General features: G+C 29.4%; 5 protein-coding genes across 5 annotated transcripts; 4 read left to right on the forward strand and 1 right to left on the reverse strand.

The window, feature by feature from the left end:
- Window positions 1-743: 743 nt before the first annotated feature.
- Window positions 744-1,502, forward strand: GO595_004012 (CK1 family protein kinase; the record flags this gene model as incomplete). The annotated part of the gene is made up of 1 exon (XM_067917097.1): window positions 744-1,502. The coding sequence occupies one exon, from the start codon at window positions 744-746 to the stop codon at window positions 1,500-1,502; it is 759 nt and encodes a 252-aa protein (XP_067775907.1).
- Window positions 1,503-14,467: 12,965 nt separating this feature from the next.
- On the forward strand, window positions 14,468-16,975 carry GO595_004013 (uncharacterized protein; the record flags this gene model as incomplete). Its single annotated transcript, XM_067917098.1, has 2 exons — window positions 14,468-15,858; window positions 16,822-16,975. The coding sequence occupies 2 exons, from the start codon at window positions 14,468-14,470 to the stop codon at window positions 16,973-16,975; spliced, it is 1,545 nt and encodes a 514-aa protein (XP_067775908.1).
- Window positions 16,976-18,336: 1,361 nt separating this feature from the next.
- Window positions 18,337-19,704, reverse strand: GO595_004014 (uncharacterized protein; the record flags this gene model as incomplete). The annotated part of the gene is made up of 1 exon (XM_067917099.1): window positions 18,337-19,704. One exon carries the CDS (start codon window positions 19,702-19,704, stop codon window positions 18,337-18,339), a length of 1,368 nt encoding a protein of 455 aa, XP_067775909.1.
- Window positions 19,705-21,352: 1,648 nt separating this feature from the next.
- GO595_004015 (T-complex protein 1 subunit beta) lies at window positions 21,353-22,942 on the forward strand (the record flags this gene model as incomplete). Its single annotated transcript, XM_067917100.1, has 1 exon — window positions 21,353-22,942. One exon carries the CDS (start codon window positions 21,353-21,355, stop codon window positions 22,940-22,942), a length of 1,590 nt encoding a protein of 529 aa, XP_067775910.1.
- A 169-nt stretch (window positions 22,943-23,111) lies between these two features.
- Window positions 23,112-24,485, forward strand: GO595_004016 (leucine-rich repeat protein; the record flags this gene model as incomplete). The annotated part of the gene is made up of 1 exon (XM_067917102.1): window positions 23,112-24,485. One exon carries the CDS (start codon window positions 23,112-23,114, stop codon window positions 24,483-24,485), a length of 1,374 nt encoding a protein of 457 aa, XP_067775911.1.
- Window positions 24,486-24,660: the final 175 nt, after the last annotated feature.

Here is a 24,660-nt window from a genome sequence, read left to right on the forward strand (position 1 = left end):
AATTTAAAATTCTGGAAGAATGCCACTAGCACAAAATTTTAGAATTCAGAACTCCAAAATTTTGGTGGCGTGCTTTCTGACACCTGCACTTTTCTGTAAAGCATTCTTTAATCTGCTTAATTTTGAGTTTTTCAGCTGGTTGTTTTGCCCAATGAAGTGTGTGACCGTTTATTTCAAGAACAATTGGGATTCCTCAAGGTTCATTCGAACTTTCACCTATTCATAATTTTGTTACGGCAAAAAAATAATTTTTGATTTCTCTATATTTATCAATTGTGAATTTTTTGAGGTTTTGTATCAAGTATTTTAATGCTTACCTTTTTAAGACGACGGATTGCATCTTTGTGTTGAAATTAATCGTTCTGAAATGCTCTCTCGTAAAAAATCACAACGATAGAAAAAACGATAAGATTTTCAACGATAATTGATCGTGTAATTTCAATTTTCAATTTTAAAGGAAACGATAAGATATTGGTTTGAAGGCTAAAGACAGACACACTTATGGAGCAGGCGAAACAATTAACAGATACACGGTCGTTAGCCTGATTGGACAGGGAGGATATGGCGATATTTATCATGTTGAAGATTATGATAATCAACATTTTGCAATGAAACTTGAAGATTTAAATGCAGAAAAAAAAGGTCTAGATATTGAAGTTACCTTTTTTGAATCACTTCAAGATTCACCATTATTTCCGAAAATTTTTGATACTGGGGAAACTGGAAAAGAAAAGTTTCTTGTTATGGAACTCTTAGGACCTTCATTATCAAATACAAGACGTCAGAACAAAACACACAAAATTTCACTTCATACCACCATTCGCCTAGGAATATTTATGATCCAATGTATTGAAGAATTTCACAAACATGGCTTTGTTCATCGAGACATTAAATCAGGGAATTTTCTTCTTCGCCCTGGTCATCCCAATCCCCTAGTTCTAATTGATTTTGGACTTTCCAAACCATATATTGATCCAAAAACCAATAAGCCATATCCCGAACTTAATAAGTGTGATTATCATGGGACATATAAGTATTCCTCTTATCAATCTATGGAATATCATGATCAATGTCCACGTGATGATTTGGTTGCCTGGATATATTCCTTAGTGGAACTTGTTGAAGGCAAGCTCCCATGGACGAATTATGGCCATGGGTTTAAAATGCGTCGTGCAAAGAAGACAATTCCACCAGCAAAGCTATTCCGAAGCTTTCCACCAGAATTCATTCAAATTTATGAGTACATAATTCAAATGAATTATAATACAGTGCCACATTATAATTACATAATACAATTACTTTTAAGATCAATCGAAACTGTTGGATTTGATCCCAAAACTACAAAATATGATTGGGAAAAGTTTAGTAAAGATAAAGTGATGGCTTACTCGCCAATACCAAAGTTACCTTCTGTTGAAGAAACGAAGCTGCCTAAAAAAGAGGATCAGATTCCGGAGGTACAATTCGAGCCAAAACAAAAGACATCATGTATAATAAGTTAGAAATAATAGTAAATATTTAATATATTTTGATCTATCAATGTGAAATTAGTATTATGAATGAAAATTAAATTTATTGGATATTTATTAATATAATAATTAGTTCAATTCTTGATGTGATCATTTTTGATAATGAGAAATTTTAAAATGTTTATGGAAAATAAATAATTTATTGAAGATTTGAGTATCAAAATACTTCTGACATTAATTATCGAATATTTTTTGATCAATAAAATTTTTTTATTGGAATCATATTTTTCTTTCAAACAATGGTTTTATCAACCCTTGAACCAGGAGGAATGCATCAATTCCATAAAACAAATTAGAATATATTAAGGTATTTTCATTTCATAAATTGAAATATATTTATACATTATATGTTCCAAGTAATTAACCATTAATCATTGATAATTATGATAAACTCCTGATAAGTGATTGAATATTTTTTAAAAAAAACGCCTTCGAAAGGATGTAATCCAGGTGAAATTACAAAATTAATCCAAGCATCTGAAGTTCATATCCACCTACCATTCAATGCATTCATTTTGTTTTTCAAAACAATATTTGAATGAAAACGATAAAACAGTTGTTAAAAAGTTAACTCTTTCTGAATAAAGTTATCAGAGTTAACTCTATTTTTGCCAATTTCCAAGTCAAACTGGGATTTGCATTTTTTGGAAATGAGTTATAACAACAGCAGCAATGAAAGAAAAAATGAAAGACCAACAACGCCTTTTTACTATACCAACATCAATTTTACAAATTTATATAAAACTCTTGAAGAAATCATTTTTGATTTGAATGAAAATAACATCAAAAAAACAGTTAAAAGAACAATTTATTGTATTGAGAACAATACTTTAAGTAGTATCAAGTTGACTATATGTAAACTTGTTTATTCATTATATCGATCAAGAATGAATGATTATTGTTTATGTATAAATTTTATTCAAAAACTTGAGAACAAAGGAAGAAAACACAATGAAAGTTATAAGATAGTTAAAATGTTTCCACGCTTTCTCCTTAACATTGGGTTAGAAGAATCTTATTTTCTTCTTAATAAAATGATTGAGTTAAATTTAATTAGATCAGATATAGTTTATTATAGTCATATTGTTTATTTCGCACATTATTCAAAAAATTTGTTCTGTTGCTTAAATAATGAAAAGAACAAATTGTTTTTATCATATTTTCGGAAAAATTTTGACAAATTATCAAAGAATAATTGGGAGCTTCATAAGAAATTAATTGAAGAAGGACATAATCCAAATGAAGTTGCAAAAATAATTCGAAATGATGAAATAGAAAAACTTCAAGAAATATCATCACAATCAAACTTTTATTTTGATCAAACAATTGAACCATCGCTTTATGAAAGATGTTCATTTGTTAATAAAGAAAATGTTACATTAATTGATTATGCGGCATTTTTTGGATCAGTTAAATGTTTTAAATATTTACTTATAAATGGCTCCGATATAGAAAACACAGGCAAATATGTTGTTGCAGGTGGAACTCTTGAAATCATTCATTTATGTGAGCAGAATCATTCATCATTTGAAGGTGCATATGAAACAGCAATTGAATTTCATCGAAATGATATTTATAAATATCTTTACGAAAATAAAATTGTTGAAGACTCTAAACATAAATTGTTTCCTGAAAATATAATGATAAACATCGATATATTTACCTTTTTACTTGAAAAAGAAAGATTATTATTTAATGATTATAAAAAAATTCATTTGTTTTATCTGAAGTATATTTTAATGCTTTAATATTCTAAAATAAAATTCGGTATAAATTTAAAATACTTAAAACAACTTTTATGGAAATTCTGGAAAATGAACAACATGAAATTGCCATAATACTTCTTGAAAGTAATGAAACCATTGATATCTATGCTGAAGATATTTTGTTTAATTATATAAAATTAATTTCAATAACATGATGTTTAAGAGTAATATATTGGAATTATTGAAAATATTTAAAACAATATTTATGTATGCAGCCGGTCATGGTCATATAGAAATAGTCAAATTACTTCTTCAAAATGATATTGATATAAATAAAAGAACTGTTTATGTTTAATAATTTATAAAGTTTTGATATGGTATTTGGAAATCATTTCACTTTTTTGAAACTGCATTTTTGCTTGCATTAAAAAATAATTATATTGATATTTGCAAATTCTTTATTAAACAAAAGGATATCGATTTGGGTGGCACCACATGTTGGTTTTCTTTCGATAATCTGAGGTCCCAAAATAATTTTTAGAAATTATTTGAATTATTTCAAACAGCTCTCATTATAGCATCCAAAAATGGATTCATTAATATGGCTAAATTACTCCTTAAGCAAAAAAGAATCCTTATTAATGCTACAGATATAAATTTTTTTTTATTTATAATTTGTAATGATAATATAATGATTTAAAATGAAATTTGATAATTATTTTAAATATTTTGTACTGCACTTATGTATGCATGTTATAATGGTCACATAGAAATAGCCAAATTACTTCTTGGTATCAATGAAATTGAAATTAATGATAAAGATATATAATTTTTTTATTTAGAATTTATTTTACTGAATTAGAAATTCATAATAATATTTGGATTTTGATTGATTCTTTTGAAACGGCACTTATGTTTGCATCTGAAAAAGGTTATATAGAAATAGTTAAAATACTTCTTGGGAAAAAAGAAATAGAAATAAATACTAAAAATGTTTATTAATAATATTTGTCGTTAATTTCATCAATTTCAGCTTTCAAAATATTATTTGGAAATTATTTAAAATATTTGAAACAGCACTTTCATTGGCAATGAAAAATAATCATACTGAAATTTCAAAATTATTACTTGAACAAGAAGGAATTGATGTTTATTTTAATGGTGTTTATTCGTTTTATTTAATATTCATTTAAATAATAATATATTTCAAAAGGAAACTTGATATTTATTCAAAAATATTTGGAGCTGGACTTATGTATGCATTAGAAAGTCATCAAATTATTTTAGCAGCAATAATATTTTACCTAAAAGGAATTGATGTTAATGTTACATATACTCATTTATTTTATATCAAGTTATTATTAATATTTTGATGTTTCAAAATAATATGTAAAAATTATTCATAATATTTGAAATTGCATTTTTGTTTGCTATAGAAAATAATCACATTGAAGAAGCCAAATTATATATAGATCAAAAAGTAATTGATATTAACATAACGGATATTTATTTACATTGTTTCATATTTATTTTAATATTTTAATGTATTAAAATAATATTCAAGAATTATTTAAATTATTTAAAACATTACTTATGATTGCAACAGAAAAATCTCAAATAGAAATAGCAGAATTACTTATTAAACTAGAAAATATCGATATTAATGCTAAAGATATTTATTTGTTTTATTTAGAGTTATTTTTATTGATTTTATATATCAAAATTATTTATGGAAAATGTTTAAATCATTTTGGACTGCACTTATGTTTGCAGCTGAGAATGGATGTATAGAAATAACGAAATTACTTCTTGAAAAAGAAGGAATTGATGTAAATGCTCAAAATATTTTATTCGTTTTATATAAAATTTGTTTTGACAATTTGATGTATCTTAATAATTTTTGGAAAATATATAAAATATTTGAAACAGCGCTTATTCTAGCAATAGAAAATGAACAAATTAAAATAGCTAAATTACTTCTTGATAATAAAAGTATTAATATTAATTTGAAAGATATTTACTAATTTTGTTTAAAGCCAATTTGAATAATTTTATATTTTATAATAATATTTGGAAATTATTTTATTTATTTGAAACTGCGCTAGATATTGCGTTAGAAAATGATCAAACAGAAATTTATAAATTACTTATGGAAAAAGAATGAACTGAAGCCAATTTTAAAGATGTTTATTTGAATAACTTAAGGTTCCAAAATAATATTTGAATTTTTTAATGCAATATAGAAAGAAACAACATGAAATCAGAGAATTTTCAATAAAATATATCTATAGACAATGTTATGGATGTGGAAAAAATCCTCTACTAAAAATTCTCTAGTTTTTCATTTTCAATGGTTTATCTATACATATGTGTAATGTGACGTGAAATGATATAATCTTCAGATCGAGGATCAAAACTGACTTGAAATTTTATAAATTATATAGTAACACACTAATAAAAATCATTTCGAAAATGCATCGTTTATTTTATTTCGATTAAAGGTAATATCAAAATCACAATAATTTTTTTTTTGAAACCACTTAGCTGTTTTCCCAATTTAAACTTAATTTGGTATAATATTACTCATTCTACATATTATTTCATGCAAAGAAGATTTTATTATGCATTTGAACACATTTTTAAAATTTATCATTCATGAATGAAAACTAGAGAATTTCTAGTAGAGGATTTTTTCAGCATCCACAACATGCCCTTTCTGAAATAGCTTAAATCAAATAAAAAGCATGAATGTTCCCTTGAGTTTTACAGTTTAAAATGTAATCATATTCTTAAATAACCTACAAAAATAAAATTACTTTGGTCATATTTTGAATTGTCATTGGCTGCTCAGGCGCTAAAGATAAAATTTCATATTTCGTTGGTATTTCAATATAATTTGTAAACATTTTAATTATAATGCTTTTCATATCTTTTAATTCGTCATTTGTGTTAAAGATTTTTATTTTCTGCTATTTAGCGATAGAGGAACAATGAATTAATACATAGTAGAGACTGAACAGCAGGAAAAAAACATTTTTGCGAACCAAGTTCTTTGCCACTTTTATCTTTATATTATTTGCTGATCTTCTTAAATACAAAAATGACACGATTATTGAATACTTTATTGTCATGCAATCATGATTTGCTTCGAAAGTCGCAGTCCTCCTCACGAATTAACAGCACCGAATCCAAAGCTTCATTATTGTGGCGTATCAAATGATTGTTATGCCATTCTCTATGAAGAAGTAAATAGCAAGCAAGTTAAATTTTTCAAATATGATTATCATTCAAACTCTTTAATTTTACTATGTAATGGTGATTATAATCAAAAAATTTCTGAGGCGTCACTTTCAAAATCACAAAAAATCTTATCCTTTCATACAGATGATAATTATCTTCATTTTCTTTATTTAGACAAATCAAGTCAAGGACATTTTAAGATCCACAATGCAAAGCATTGCACTCCAATTGATTCCACTTCGAATTATGAATATTTTATTTACAAAAAAAAAAATTCTTTATATCTAATGACTATTAAATCCAATTTTTCTAGTAACACATCCAAAAAAATAGCTGGCAAAGTTCTTTGGTGGATGTATTCCAGTTATTCGCCCAATTTAGTCATTATTAAATCTTCTCGAAAAATTCTATATTATTCATTTGCGCAAGAATTTGTTCTTCTTTATTCTGCTCAAATGGACGCTAGCAATGAAAACTTTTTACCCACTCATCTTTTTACATTTAGCGGGAAGAAGAATTTTGTTCTTGCATCGATTGGTTCACAACAAAGCATTTCATTTTTAGGTTTTCCTGCCAATCGCTTTGTTAGCATTGGTCTCCAATCCCAATATAATAAATCGAACCTTGTTATCATTAAGATGAAGGACAATCTGATCATTCCGATTGGCAATGTTTGTTTATTATTTTTTGATTTAAATACATTTTGGAAATATTCCATCACCGATAGCCAATTAGTTCCTGAAACGCCCAATGGGATCATGAATTGTTCGAAGGATTTCCCAATATTTTATTCACAAAATACATTAATGTTTTATACTGTTAAATATAATTGGATGAAATTAACATTAGTCTTAAAGAATAATAATACACTTGTTAAATCAGTTGCGCATATTATACCAATGTTTTCTATTGAATGTGAATCTGATTTAATATTATACGTTGAACAAAATTGTAATCAGTTTTTACTTTTTGACTTTTTATGTGAATTTATAATATCAAAAGCACATTTTCTATTGATTAAAAAGTTTCCAAATGTTTTAACTAAATTCATATCAAATGGATTTAATGATTCAATAAGTATTAGTGATGGAATTGAAATCGAAGAGAAGATATTAATGATATTATTACCACAAAAACAAGAGCTCAAACAAAATTGGAAACAATTAGATGAAAAATATACTCCGAAAGGATTTTGGAAGTTTTCTACCATCTTAAATATGATATATTTCTTTGTTGTATATCAAATTCCTGATTTTAAACTTCCTCCTGAATTCTTCCAGAGTAAAATTTGTTTGTTTTCGCATTACGTACCAACTGTCCAAGAAAAGAAGTTCATAAAAGAAAAGCCAATTGATTACATTGAAACATTTCTATCATTGATATATAATACTTTTAGTCAAATATCGGACGGAATAATTTTGCCCGAAAATGAAATCGAGAAAATGTTAGTGTTGTTAGTGCATTTTTGTTTGGCAAAAGAACTTCATTTCCCATTCGATATAAAGAAAATTAATTACTTACAGAAATTGGTGTTGGAATATTTCCCGTTAATGATAAATTATTATTTCGCAAAGTTGAACTTGTTCGATGTTTCTGACGAATTTAATTCGCTCGAAGAAGAATTGAACATTTGGATGAGATCGCAGCCGTGTAAATTCGATCTAAGAGAAGAAACAATTTATAAATATTATCAAAATTACCCAAACTCATTGTTCTTGGAACAAAATTCGGTGAGAACAAAGCCAAAACTTTTTCAACCTTTCGCGTATTATGAAAACGCATATTTGATATCTAGCTTTATACCACAGGAAAGAAAGAGAAAAGATAACATCGAAGTGCTGGAAAATGATTACGAAATAGAAAAACTAAAGGAAATATACTCGAAATATTCATAAAAGGAAATGAATATTCGCGTGGGAATAAAATATTTGTATGAATAAAAATATTTAATGGTTTTGTTACATTGTTTTGAGGTTCTCTTTTTATGAAAAGACATTTTTTATCATAAATTTTTTAAATGTAAAAAAATGTGATTTCGATGTTTGAAAAACTTAAATAGAATTTAATTTTATTATCATTTTACGAGATATCATTTGCTATAGAGTTAAGCATATGAAAATTAATACATCCCTTAAATCCAGTGATGAATTTTCGGTATTAGAAAAATTTGTACCTCGGTGAAGTGAAAAGTATTCAAAAATACATGTGAAAAACTCGGTTGTAATCTTTTTTTGTGAGAGTAGATTGAATGGTTTACTCTGCGTTTGGTTATGACGCACACCGAGCTCAAAAATAATTATTCGGAAAAGTGACAGATTATGGAGAAACTTCAGCAAGATTTAAAGACGATTTCTTCATGCTTATCAGGAAACAGAAAAAAATCTGTTGACGCATTGATTAACAGAGCTAAAGAAAACAAACTTATAATTAATAATCCAGATGATTCTTTTATTCAATTTTTTGATAATGTTTTAAAAGACAAAAAACTTACAAATGTTTCGACTTTACTACTAAATGTGATCAAGATTTTAATTGAGACATCTTCAATTAATTGTGTTGCTTGTACAAAAATATTTGAATTAATTGATTCTGCATTTTCAAATTCTACAGTGCAATTTACACTTAAATTATTTCAACTTTCTTTAGCATCATTTGCTTCTAATTTAGATGACATAGATATTAGATTTTTTTGTGCAAAATGGATATTTAAAGTTGCTTCATCTTCATCTTCTCTTCAAAGTATAGCAATTGCAACTTCTTACCAACTTCTTGATATAGCATTTGATAGAATTCTTGGCAAACAAAGAAGATCATCTTCATATCGAAAATCAAATGATGAAAATTTAGATCCAAGTGATGATTCTGATTCATACATTGCCACAATAAATGATAAACCACAAGCTCTTCCAGATCAATCTTCTGTTGTTTCCTCAGCTCATTGGTCAATTAATTTTATTTTTTCACTCATTACAGATCTCTTATGTATAATCAATGGCCAAGAACCATATGTATTTGTTAATACATTTGAACCTGGGAACTTTCCACTCTTACTTTTAAAGTATATTCTAGATGAACATATACCTTTACTTCTTCATTTTCAAAATCAATGTAAAACAATTACCGAAAGTATTACCCAATATCTTTCATCACAAACTTCACCTGTTGAATTTTCATTATTTTTTCCTCATTTGATGATATATTTAAGCCAAACCGAAACAAACCGAGTCAAAATAATTGTGAACAAAATGGTTTCTTTTCTTGAAACAAATCCATTTCTTTTTGAACCAATTGCAATAACTATTTCACAATCTCCTCATCTTTTATTTACAATATTTAATTCCAAACAATTACTTAAAATAACACAAATTGCAGAAAAATATTTCACATCGAATTTCAAAGGTTTACATCACGATACATTAATTATTTCAAGAAAATGTATTTCATTAAGTTCATTTGATCCATATCATCAAAATCCAAATCGGAACTTAATGTTTTCTATATTAGTTGTTTATTTACAGATCCCAAAACTTTCACAACATCTTGATTATTTCGAACAAATTTTTCCAATTTTTGAGAATATTTGGAGTAATGTAATTCGAACCACAGATGAAACAAAAACACTTATAATGTCACTTAATATCCTTAAATCCACACTTAAGTATTTAATTAATCTTAAAAAAAGTGAATATTTAAAAACACAAATTAATATATTAACTGAAATTTGTTTACCAAATGTAATCAATGGGTCAATGACCAAAAAAGGATTAATATGTTTGCATTTATTAATTCGCTTTTTACAAAAACGAAGTATTGAACTTATGAAATTTTGGCAAACGATTTTTGGTGTAATTTGTAAATGTAATCGAATTGCATTATCACAAAAGTCATCGATTGATATTAAAACATTACAAATCATTCAGCCATCGATAGTTGATTTCTCTAACAAACTTAATTCGAAAGAATTTGAGAATTTATTTCATATTATATTATGTTTAAGTATCGAAGAAATTCATCGTAATTCGAATGAATTAAATTTATGGCCATTACAAACGATTTGTTATTTATTTATCAAGAATAAAAATTATCGGGATATAGTTGAAGAACCATTTTTTGATCATTTAAAACGAATATTAAGTTCGAATAACATTGATTTACAAGTTAATATCATTCGATTATTTTTTGAAATTGCTGAAATTGTTATAAATGATAATGAAAACAATAAAACGAAAAGTTTTATTTATGATTTTATATTTCGAATTACTAATTTAAATAATCCGAATCTTTTAGAATTAGGTTTTGATTGTTTATATAAGTTAATTATTAATTGTTCAAATAATATATCAAGTGATGGATGGAAAATTATTATTTCGATCTTAAAAAATATTTTAGTTGTCACTGGAGATAAAACTATACAAAGTGGTTTCGAATCATTAAAATATGTTTGTAATGAAGCGTTGAGTAGTTTACAGAAAACTGACATCGAAATATGTTTATCTACAATTTCGGCATATATTTCACAAGATATTGATACTAATATATCAATAGAATCCGTAAATTTTATAAAGAAAATCTCAGTTAATTTATTACCTAATGATAATACTAATTGGAAAATCTTATTAAATATCTTACAAAAACAATTTTATGATAAACGAATTAATATTCGTGAAATATCATTACGAACATTATTTGAGATTATTAATGAGAATCATCAAAATTATTCAAATGAATTAAAGAGTTATATAGAAAATAATATTATACATCCATTAATATTAAACATTGATTTAATTAATTTACCAAATTTAATATTAAAAGGTTCAATTGAATGTTTAAGAAATATTGGAACTTATAAAACAGTTATTGATGATTTAGTGAGTACAATTCAAACATATTCCGAAAAAGATAACAATGAAGTCATCAAATGTTATATTCCATTATTTTTTTTCAAAGATGAAACATTATTTAAACAAGCGACGTTTTCATTTAATCGAACAATCATTAAATATCTCAATAATAACTTAGATTTAAAATCAGCTGTTTATGTTATTAAAGAAGTTTTACCTAAAATTGTTAATGATATTAAAAATGACGAATTCGAATCTTGGTTAAATATTATAGAATTATTTTTTAAAGCGAAAAATGATGAAATTATATTTTCGATTTTAGACATAATAATTTTATTACCGAAATTAAATGAGTCGAAATATATTATATTAATGAATTATATAGTAAAATATATTAACTTGTGTAAAAATAATATCGAACGAATTACAAAAATAACTGATTTAATAACTATACTTTTTGTGCATTCTTTCGATGAGAAAATGAGAGCTATAGCATTAAAGATTTTGTTGTTAGTTATGAAAAATATTATATCTATTAATGAAAGTTGTGAAGAATGTTTAAAGTTTTTGATTTCGCTTCCAATTTCTATGGAGGATTTACTTTCGGAAGATATTACATTGTTTAAATTAATAGAAATCGGAAGGAAAAATTATAAGTTCCAAATTCCTTTGATAGAACTAATTACTCCGAAAATGAATATACTTTCGGAAAATGGTTTAAACATTTATATTATGTTCGCTAAAAGATCGCCAACATTCTTTTCATTATATTTTAAAAGTTTTTGCTCGAAAAATGATAATTCGGATATAAAATTCGCATTAAAGGAAAAAGATTTAATCAAAAAATATTTTAATGAATTAGTTGATTTGGTATTAAATGAAGAAAACGCTTTAAACTCGAAGTTAATAGAGAAAAAATATGAAGAAATGATCGACTTCATAATGAACTTGGATAAAATGAATGTGGAAAATGGTATATTCGATGAAAATGGAAAGTTTGGCCATGTTTACTTCTTGTTTGAACCTTTAACTAAGTTATGTAAAACAAGAAATAAACAATTGCAATTTTGTATAGAATGTGTAATACAGAAACTTTGTAAAGAAAAATAAATTTATTATTAATAAATTGTATTTTATTTCTTTATTTTATGAATTTTATTGGAGGTTCAGTATTTTCTTTTTGATCTTCATTAAATTATATTACACTTGCAAATTCATTTGGAATTAATAGAGTTGAGAATTATCATAAACTTCAAAACATTCCAATAAAACAAAATATTCAACATCCTAATCATCAAAAAGATGTATTATGGATAATAAAAATATTACCACTGTAACCATATTACATTTTTGCTACCGAATTCAGTTGAGTAATTTTCATATTCAAGAATTTTTTTGATATAGAATATTATTTAAATCAATACATCACAAGCATTTCTAAATATTAATTAATTAATTGTTCTTGAATAAAATGTATATATTATTAAATAGAAATTTCACCAACTATTGAAGTAGGATAACATTTTCTTTGAATTTTCATTGGATATTTTATTTTAAATAATTTTCTACTGTCAAAATAAAATGAAGTATAGTAGTGCATTTGATAGATCGAATGCAAAACATATAAGAGCAATAAAAGAATAAAATTTGTTAAACTTATATAAAAGTATTTAATAATGTCTGTTTACGTTTAGCCTGTAACTACAAAAATTCAAAGTTTTGTATGAATTTAATTTTTCTGTTGAAATGTTAACTTTAACAATCATTTCTATGGATAAAAATGTGACATACTTCACCCTCTCTCAATCTTTTGATACATCTTTCAATGCGGCATTCTTTCTCATTTTTTTTCATGATTCATCTAAAGAAAGATGGTACGCCAGATATGCGCTACAGTTCATCTCGTGCAGCATGTTCAAGCTCAAGCTCAACCTCATCAAAAACATATTCTCCTCCAACATCTTCCTCATCTTCATCAAGTGGATTGCATTACAAGAAAGACGGTGGTCTAGATATGCGCTGCAGTTCATCTCGTGCAGCATATTCAAATACATCCATGTAAAATAGTTAACACACTTCTTCATCACCAATATGCGATAATAATAATTCTTCAAATGAATTACACTTTAGAAAAGATGGTAAACTTGATATGAGATATAAATCATCGAAAGAAAGCACAGCTACTTCATCTTCTTCTACATATACACCTGAAAAAGATGATTTAATGTTTACAATAAATGGAAAAATCGATAAAAGCAGCAAAATGATAAAAAACGGATTTATCATACTGACAAATGATGGATTACCTGATCCAAATTGCAAAGCAGTAAAAAGTGGTTACAACATATTAACGAATAATGGGGAAATAGACAAAAAATGTAAAGGATTTAAAGATGCTAAAAAGCCAGTAACAGATTCTAAAACTCAACCAATCAGAGATGTATCAATACAAAATGGACACAGAGAAAAAAATAAAGAAAATGGTGGAAAATATGCAGAAAAAAAGATGCATCGCATTATGTCGATCTTGAACAAGCAAAATTTATCCTGAAACATAAACCTGGTAGGAAACCAAGTCAACAACAATTAATAAATGAGTTACACCCACTCAACTATTTACTAAGAATGGTGAATCAAGATACAAACAGAATTACATATCGCGATTTGGATAAAAAGATTTTCAAAAAAAATGGCAGGCGGTGACGGAAAGGTAACAAAGCAAATGTTACATAGAGCACAGACGATGATAAACGCCATTGATAGACTGGATCCGAACGAAAGGACAGCATCAATAGATTTCATTTATGAAAAATTGAATAAATTTGTGACACCTACTGAGTAAACAAGAAAAAATTGCTATTTGATTTGTTAATATATTACTATGAGAAATTTGCGTTAATATAAATTAAATAATTTTTCTTATTTTGTTATTTTGTTTGATTTTTCTTCTTTAAATTATTTTTTTATTTATAATATAGGGAATTTGTATATTTTTATATAGATAATGAAAAATTATTTAATTATATCCATGAACAGAGACGATCAAATTACTATCAAAAAAGAATATTTTATTAGACGTTTAATAGTATTTGTGATCCGCAAAAAGTGATTCCAATGAAATTTGACTGGGTCTGTTTGGATAGTAATATCAATGAAATACACACTCAACCGGTTGGCTAGAGCTAATGAAGACAAAAAAACATCTATCCTTCAATCAACTTTAACTGAAATCGAAAACGACAGTGACCTTGAAGCAAAAGTAGGCGAATTACTTCCATTTTTAAGTGATAAAGATAGAAATATGAGAATTCAAGCAATTACTGTTCTTTCCTTTTTTAACACTCAATTCAAAATCCCTGCTGTAAGGAAAGCAATTGCAGAAATGGCTGCTATCAAATTAGCAGACTCTGCTTGTCTTCAGGCTTCATGTGAAATTATTTCCACAAATATAGATATTTTGGATTCTGAACAACTTAATGATACATTTGATAAACTTATTAGTATTGATTTAAGAGTTAACTTATATGCAGCAAGACTTTCGGCATATCAGTTGTTTGACAAGATCATCAAAAAAGGAATTTCAATAACAAAACCGTCTATCGTCGAAAAATTCAAAGTGTTTTGCGGTTATGAGCAAGATCCAAGATGCCTTAAAGTTGTCTTTAATATTTTCCAAAAATTTACTAATCTAATTATTGATAAACTTGACAAGGCACAAATCTCAGAGTTATTTGATGTTGTAAGTGTATTTTATCCAATTTCTCAAAATACTGATTTAGCTAATCAATTATCAGAATGTCTTGCTTCCAACCCAAAATTTGCAGATGACTTAGCTGAGCTTGTTTCTGCTAAGTTAAAGAATTCTCTTGCTGATACTCGAACTCCAATTTATAGAAGTTTATCAATTCTTTTAGTTCATAAAACTAAGCCCGAGTTGGTTGTCAGTGTTGTCTCTTCCTTTATAATCTCACTCCGAGAGCATTTTGAAGGAGGATCAACAGCTACTGATGAGAATACTGTCAATTCAGCGATAACCTCCATTGTCAAATTTGTTGAACTAAACCCAGATTCCCATCAAATGTTGTCCTCTATAGCCATTAGTGAGTGGATATCTACCGAAATTATCGAGAGTGAAAATATGAATTCAATTCGTGCATATTCCATCGTCTCCTGGAACATTGACAAAGTCATCCACTTTTCAAAGCAAGTCATTGCTCCATTAGCAGCTGTAGTACAAAAGTCTTTTGAATCGCATGATGAAAATCGCGTTCAAAGCATTCTTGCTTCTATCGTCGAATTTCTTAAGCTCCAAGACTTCCATGATCTTACCGATGATTCCTTCACTCCATTTTTGACGATAGCCAATAATTCATTATTATCAGATAATCGCAATCTCCACATCACATCACTTGTCATCATACGGGAACTCAGTAACCATCTTCATTTACCGTTTAACCCGACACTTCTTACAAATCTTCTTATGCATATCGAACTCGAACCATTTTCTACATCAGCACTTAATTCACTTTCCACTCAAACAGAGTACGAAAATGTTTTGTTAAATGAGTTACTAACGCCATTAATCGAAAGCATTTCAACGCATACTTCATTTCATTCATTAAAGTCCTCAACTGAAGTTTCGCGATTTGCGAGTCATTTATGTACAAATTCATTTTTCTCGAGATATATATTCAATTCGTTTGCCAAATCGAAGAATTATCAAATATTACATCGAAGTCTTTTACCCATTAAACAACTCTCTGATAATTTATCGGATGATTTATTAGAGATTTTATCTACTGAAGAAAATGTTAACGACGATTTAATATTAACAATTTCATTACGAACAAATGGAAATATATTATCGAAAAATTTACTTAAACATAATTCTTTGTTTGATTTAATATTAACTTCGATATTACCTAAAGATATACCCACCGAAATAATTAATGAAATAACGACATTAAATGAAAGCTCCAGAAATATATTATCATGTAAACTTAGCTCAAACATAATCGAAAAGAATCCATTTTCATTAGCATTAGAAGGAATAATTACATCTGATTTCGATCCTGTTCAATTGATTCCGGAGTTATTAATCTTCGAAGATCAATTTGATGAATCACTTGGCGAAATATATAACAAATTCGATGTTATTAATCAACGATTTATATATAACGAAAAGTATAAAGAAATTTTATGGAACAAATTCCATTTATCATTAAATGATTCTCCGTATTCATTAATTAAATTATGTTTATTATGTCCTCCGGAAATGTTCTTAAGTGATATTGCACAATTAATTAAAATGTTTCCGAAGTTCATCGACGTCGACTTAAAAGGCGCACTCGATTTGATATTGTTCTGCATAATTCGAATGGATAATAATATAATGAAAGTGTTCGTGAAAGTGTTCGACGAAATAATCGAAAAATTATTGGAATATTATCTGTTGAACGAAAATGTCGTCGCAAGAACCCGAATAGACATCGTGAGGGTGCTCAGGCTGATACCGCTGAGCATCGACGAGAAGGAGTGCATGAAGCACAAGACGAAGGTGATCAGGAAGCTGAGAATGGCACTCGACGACGACAAGAGAGAAATCAGGAAAGAGGCAGCAGACGCAAAGTTGGCGTGGATGAAACTGACAGAGGAATGAATGTGAATTATAATAATAAAAATAATTTTGAAATGAAAATTGTTCTTTTCTCAACACATCATTTCCCATTTAAGGTGAAATATGTGAAATTTTGTTAATAATTTTGTGTTCAACTGAGTGAAAAAACAAAGTTATCATTAAATTGGAGCTTAAAGACATTAATGCTCAAAGTTACTTATTTATTTCTCGGTGTATTTCAACTTTAAATATTGGAAATAATACAAGTTTTTCATATTTGAAATTTATTTATTAATTTTGGAAATTTTTCTAATGAGTTGCTTGAAAATATTTGATTAAATCATCTATCCAAACCATGACTATATCACCAACGATGTTATTATTTTCATAATAAGTAGGTTCTGGTGTATATTTATTACTGGATTTTTTGCACTGTTTCTAATAAAAATAATTAATATTGAATGATAAAATTGATTTGCTTTAATAATACACATTCTAACTCAAATCTAAATTAAGCAAATGTTCACAAATAAAATAAAAAATGGTGCAAAATAGAAAACAAATTTTTGATAGTCATATGTTTCCCGAAATTTTCGAGTTTGAAAGCGGTTTTGATGGTAATTCGTTAAATGGGAAATAGTAATTCAAGATCCAATGTAAATGTCAATATCAAAATCGATAATTTAAAGACATTACTTATCCTTAAACAAATGATTTTTGAATTAAGTGAAGAAGATGTTCAAAAACCATTTATTGAACAAGTTGATTTTCTCATTACTTATTTTCCTATTTCATTTGATATTATAATAAGTAAATTAATTTATTCATCTTTTTATTCACAACGAAAAAAAACCTAAAGTTTATTTTGAAATGCTGAAGAAAATTGAAATCAAATAAAAAGAAATTCATAAAAACGATAGCGAAATAATTAAATTTTTGTACGAAATTTTTACAAAGAATGTTATAAAAAAGATGACTAACTTCATATTCATTATCATTACATAAATTACATTATATATTCAACACATTGTTCAATCACTTAATATTCATTATCATTACATAAATTACATTATATATTCAACACATTGTTCAATCACTTAATATTCATTATCATTACATAAATTACATTACATATTCAACACATTGTTCACTCACTTAATATTCATATTCATTATCATTACATAAATTACATTATATATTCAACACATTGTTCAATCACTTAATATTCATTATCATTACATAAATTACATTACATATTCAACACATTGTTCACTCACTTAATATTCATATTCATTATCATTACATAAATTACATTATATATTCAACACATTGTTCACTCACTTCATATTTATTACATTAATTTCTTTTCACACATTCGGTTTCTATTTACAGTTTTTATTCATTCACATGCTCAGCTGGAACATTTGGTATGCTTCGTTCCTTTCGTTTGTCTGGTGCTCGTTGTTGCTTATCACCACCTGCGGGTCCACGTGCATTGTCTCCTTCCTTGCGCACGCCCTCACCTCCAGCAGCGCGTCCTCCATCTTCAGGTGCAGCACGTCGAACAGTATCTCATTCCACGACGCGGCGTATCTCTTCTCTCTGTTTGTGTTTATTATTGAGAACTTTCGCGCCTCGTCCTGCGATATTGCGTCGTATTTAATGTGCGACGCAATTAATTTACTTCCGGAAACGGAACATATTTTGCAGTGGACAGTGAACAAGTTCGGTATCGACGACGGGCGAACAACCCATGCGTTCTTTGTCTGGTTCTTGAGAAGCGACTCGCCGCTCGACAGCGTAAGCAATGGATGAAACCATGGCTGGAATCGTGGATGCACTTCGTGCTGCGATGGAAATGAGAACGTACACGAAAGGTCAAAAATTGATGTCGAATCAAAACTAGAAATTTCTAATAAGTTATTGCGGATGTTACGCATGGAGCCATAGCGGATCATGAACAATAAGAAGTCATCAAAGCCAACAGATTCAAATTGTTGACTGAGGTCGGTCCGACTGATTAATAAGTACTCGATATTGGAGGAAAGTTGCGTGACTATGTCTGTGGTTTGGTCTGAAAAGGGCTGGAGAATGAACTTGGTCATCATCTCGGGGGAAATACGATTAACAGTGCCAAATGTGTTGCGCCATATTTGAGTTACTTCTGTAAGAATGTTTTGCTTCCAAATGGGATCTGCATCACAGTTCTTGACAATCACGGCGGCAGAAAGAAGTGTATCAGGTTCACTACGAAGAATTATGGCTAAATTACTTGGAATTAAAGAAAGATGGGAATTGGCGGGAATGACTTTGGGTGGTGATATGGGAGCACAAGGGTTACGTAAAGTGGTGGTAAGTAACTCCATGTTCTTTCGTTCAACACATTTGATTGATTCGGCTTCTTTAATGGTAGTATTCCGATTGAATTGTCCCTTGGGATTCCACCGCTTTTTCCAGTTCTTGACGTCGGGAAGTGCACCAAACGTGGAAATGATTTCGTCAATAGGGCAATCAACAATTGCAAATCCATGTTCTCGGAAGTTTGTATTAATTGAGTTAGGCTTAAGAAGCAAGTATTCTGCAAGTATTTTTGCATTGCAAAGGAAATAAACTCCATCAGGAAACCAACAAATTCCAATTTTTGAAATATCTTGTGGACAGCTTTGACTTTTCATAAGAGTTTGAAGTACCTTGACAACAAATTTTGTTCGTCCATTTTTGGGGTCTGTACTGGGTTGGTTTTGTCCTAACTCCACCGCTTTTATTTCCATTTGTTGCTACTTCCCGAGTGAAGTAGATTTTGAATGTAAACGTTCTCCAACAGTTTCTCTCCGTAAAATTTGGCGGTAAAACCGTTATGGGGCACTCCAACTTCATTTGGCCCAAAGTTTTTTATAAGAAAGTTTTAGCTCTTAATGTTAGCTTGTAATGTTGCTAATGGAAATGCAAAATGAAATAACACAGCTTTAAATTACTATATATAAAAGTATTCAATTAAAATCTTCAATATTCACAAAGTTTAAATCAACACATCAAAACTTTTTACAGAAGGCATTATACTATTGTTAACGTGAAAACACAGCAGCGTTTGTATTTAGATCTTAATTATCAAAATTTGGAATTATTAAAAAAAACTTGGAGGCGATGTTTTAGGTGTTACATAATACATATCTCGCTAAAGCCTTTTTTTTAGGCAGTGGTTTGCACATTTTCCACTTCTTTTTGTGGATCTGGAGTTTTAATTACATGTGCTTGAGCTTCTAATGGTAGTTGAAATGGAATTTGTTCAACAAACTGTTTTTGGCGTTGCTGTAGTGCTAGCTTTTTACTTGCTCTTATAGCTTTTCCATTTAGCCCAACCCATCTATTTTTTATGGTAATATCAGTTCTGTTTGGAAAATATTTAGCAATTCGAGACCACCGTGGTCCAAATTCGTTATACTTCTCACAGAGCAATTTATCTTCTGATTCAGTCCATGGTTCATTTGAAACATCTGGTGATAAGTAATGTTTCCATCTTTCACGGCATTGTCTTGAACTTCGATTTTCCATGTGTGAAGCTACATTTTTCCAGTCACAATCACCAAAAGTAGACACCAAATTTTTTAATTTTTCATCTTCTTCTTTTGTAAATTTTCTTCGCGAAATTGGTTGTTTTTTAATTGGCATCAAAGGAGGTTTTACGCTTTGAACGCTTTGTATCCAACTAATGATTTGTGGATTTAAACTCACAATATTCACATTTTGGTTCATTTGTTTTTTGAAAACAAATCAAAAACAACCGTGGTTTTCTGGGAACGATAACTATCGTTTTATATCGGAGAAAAGTTATTTTTGTGAAAAGTTTATCGGTTGTATCAAAATTGAGAGCAATCGATAACTTATCATAACTTTTTGCTAACGGTCAAATGCCTGTGGCTTTTAGATGATAACAAAAACTGAACAAGGAACCATGTTCAATCTGCGTATGATTTTGTTTGGTATCAATTATTCCAGTGTGTATTTTTTGTGTATTGAGTAAAAATCAATGACTTTTTTAAATTTGTAGAAATGTCAAGTTTGATGTGGTTACGAATACGCACACCATGAGTGCGGGGAGCAATTGTCAAAAGGTCATGAATTTTATGATTTTAATCATATTGGAAATTTACAAATGAGAAATGAAATACTTATTACTTATAATTACCTGCAACAACAGTAACTGTTCATTTAAGTTTTTTGGTTAAAATTTCATAAAATTTGTATTTGAAGTTGAAATCAGCCAACAAATGCGACTAAACCCAAAACATAAGCGACAATTGAATGTAAGTCATTTGTTTTAATGAGTAATAAATCAATTATTGGGGTCTGTTGGCAACAAAAGGAATTGGTAACAGGAATGTTTACTTGGAGAACGTTATGTCTAGTGTGACCACTTAAATGAAAACAGCAGGCGTGAAGCTTCTAGATTCCCAAGCCGATGAAGAACGTGGTGAAATTGCCCGTATGTCAGCATTTGTTGGTGCCATGGCTATTTCAGACCTTGTTAAAACCACACTTGGTCCCAAAGGAATGGATAAAATTCTCCAATCACTTTCACATCAAGAAGCAATCAATGTCACAAACGATGGTGCCACCATTCTTAAATCCATTGTTGTCGATAACCCAGCCGCACATTTAATTGTCGAGTTATCTCAAGCTCAAGATAAAGAGGTCGGTGATGGAACAACATCCGTTGCTGTATTAGCAGGCCAACTTCTTCATGAAGCTGAAGGTCTTGTCGATAAAGGCATTCATCCACAAACCATTATTCAAGGCTGGAGAGCAGCAGCGAAGATTGCTGTCGAAGCACTTGAAAAGTCCGCAAAGACAAACGAATCCGATCCAGTCAAATTCAGAGAAGATCTTGTTAAGGTTGCTGCCACAACTCTTAACTCTAAAGTTTTAGCAATGGAACGTGATCAATTCGCAGAGATTGCAGTCAAAGCCGTTGAAAGACTTAAAGATCCAACTCGACTTGATGCAATATCCATTGTTAAGATTCAAGGTGGCGCACTTCATGAAAGTGAACTCGTCGATGGCTTAATTCTTAAGTGCAGCTTTGGTGTTGGCCAACCACAAAAAGTCGAAAATGCTAATATTCTTATCGCAAATACACCAATGGATACTGATCGTATCAAAATCGAAGGCGCTAAAATCGAAACTGATTCACCCGAACAACTCGCAAAGATCGAATCAGCCGAACGTAAAAAGATGATCATCAAATGCGAAAAAATCGCAGCACATCATCCAAATGTATTTGTTAATCGTCAATTAATCTATAATCTTCCCGAAGAATATTTCACATCTCATGGAATCAATTCTGTTGAACATGCAGATTTCGCAGGTGTTGAACGTCTTGCATTAGTTACTGGTGGTGATATTGTTTCAACATTCGACACACCAGAAAGTGTTAAACTTGGACATTGTGATTGTGTCGAAACAATTATGATTGGCGAAGATAAACTTCTTAAGTTCTCCGGCTGTAAAGATCCTGCAACATGTACAATTGTACTTAGAGGCGCTACTGTTCAAATGCTTGATGAAGCTGATCGTTCTATGCATGATGCGTTATGTGTAATTGCTTCAATGATGAGTGAAAAGAGAACTGTATTAGGAGCAGGTTGTAGCGAAGTATTAATGGCTGATGCTGTTGAAGCTGAAGCTAAGAAGACACCAGGAAAAGTTTCACTTGCTATGGATGGATTTGCTAGGGCTTTAAGACAAATCCCAATGATTCTTGCTCAAAATGCTGGTTTAGATGCACCAGAAGTTGTTGCTAATATTAGAGCTGCTCATGCTCAAGGTAAGACTACTTATGGCCTTGATATTAATGGAAGAGGTGTAGCTGATGTTGAGAAACTTGGTATCACAGAAAGCTTCAAAGTTAAAAGACAAATAGTAATTTCAGCATCTGAAGCTGCGGAGCAAATTCTTAGGGTTGATGAAATTGTCAAATGCAAGCCTGCACCTAAACAAAAGGGACGCTAAATACTTGACATTAGATTATTCTTTTTTTTTTATTATTTTCTTGTTAGGGTTTGATGTTAAAATGATGCGGTGGTTGCCATCGTTTTGACGTATCGTTGTGATTTGAACCGATATTTTAAAATTCTGAAGATCATGTGAAATATTGTGTCGCTTTTAATCGTACAGAACAATGGTGAGTTTTGCCTTATTGGTGGGTCTCTTTTCGGTGTTCACATTGCAAGAATTCATCGAGGAGAATCATACACTCCTTCTAACACAAAAAGAGTTTGAAGAAGGAACTTTCCAACAATATAAAGACCGAACTGAACATCTTTACATTCAACAAGGTATAACTGATACAGGTGTATCAACATTTAAAGGATGGAGTGTGTTGGCTACTGTCAACATTGCTGGATCAGTTAAAACAATTGGAAAATACTCATTTTCAAATTGTCCTGTTTTAACAAGTGTTGTCATTGGTAATGGTGTTGAAACTATTGGAGCCTTTGCATTTCTCTATTGCATTAAACTTGCAGATATTGTCTTACCAAGTACAGTTAAGACAATTGAAAATAATGCCTTCCAATATTGCAACCAACTTAAGACAGTCACTCTTGGTGATGGTGTTAAAACAATTGGAAACTTTGCATTTGCCAATTGCATCAAATTAAGTCAAATTAGCTTACCAAATTCATTAACCTCACTTGGAAATTCTGCTTTCCAATCATGCACAGACCTCCTTCGCGTAACCTTTGGTACTGGCATTACTACCATTGGAAGTTCAGCATTTTATCAATGTTGGAAATTAACCAAAATTGAAATCCCAGATTCCGTCACAACCATTGATCCATCCACCTTCTATTCCTGCTGCAATCTTGAAGTTGTCACCATTGGTGGAAAAGTGCAAACCATCGGAGATGAAGCATTTCGTACATGCAACAAACTTTCCAACATTACCCTTCCAAACTCTGTTAAATCCATTGGTGATGGTGTCTTTTATAACTGCTTCTCACTTAGTGAAGTAAATATGGGAGACTCACTTGAACGCATTGGACATAATGCATTTCGTTGCTGTTTCTCATTATACAATTTAACGTTACCAAACTCATTATTAACCATTGGAGACTATTCATTCATGGCATGCTTTGGCCTTTCTAACTTAGTCATTGGGGAAAACGTGACAAGCATTGGCGTGTTAGCATTTTCATACACATCAAATTTACAATGCATTTATTTCAATGGTTTGACCGAACCTGTTATCGCATCAAACGCATTTGATGGAGCACTCGCAACTAAAGTCATGACGCCGTCTGGCTACAAACAAAACGAATTCGGCCAACTTCAAGTTGCTAAAGGCGAAATTATTGAAGAATGTAGCGAAACAGTTGTAGTCGAAGATAAGGATACAAATGTTTACCTTATCATTGGTTTGAATATTGCTCTTGTTGTGGTTATTGTTGTTGTCGGAATTATCATTTACTTGTTGAGGAGGAAGAGCGATGGCTCCCTGAACACAGCAGTGTTGTACACAAAGGATGGAGCATTAAATACTGGTATGGTCTGAAGTTAGTCTAAAGAAAAGTTGAAACTAAACTTTTTTTTTCATTTGGAATTCTTGTGGTATCCTTATAAATGTGTTCTTGAAGTGATTACTTACTTTGGAGTATGAAATGATACAATTTGGGAAAAAAACTTTATGGAAAGTTTTTTTGGAATTAACAATACTTTTGCCTTCAAAT

Source organism: Histomonas meleagridis (assembly GCF_020186115.1).
Source record: "Histomonas meleagridis strain 2922-C6/04-10x chromosome Unknown contig_24, whole genome shotgun sequence".
In the NCBI taxonomy this organism is placed as follows: Eukaryota; Parabasalia; order Tritrichomonadida; family Dientamoebidae; genus Histomonas; species Histomonas meleagridis.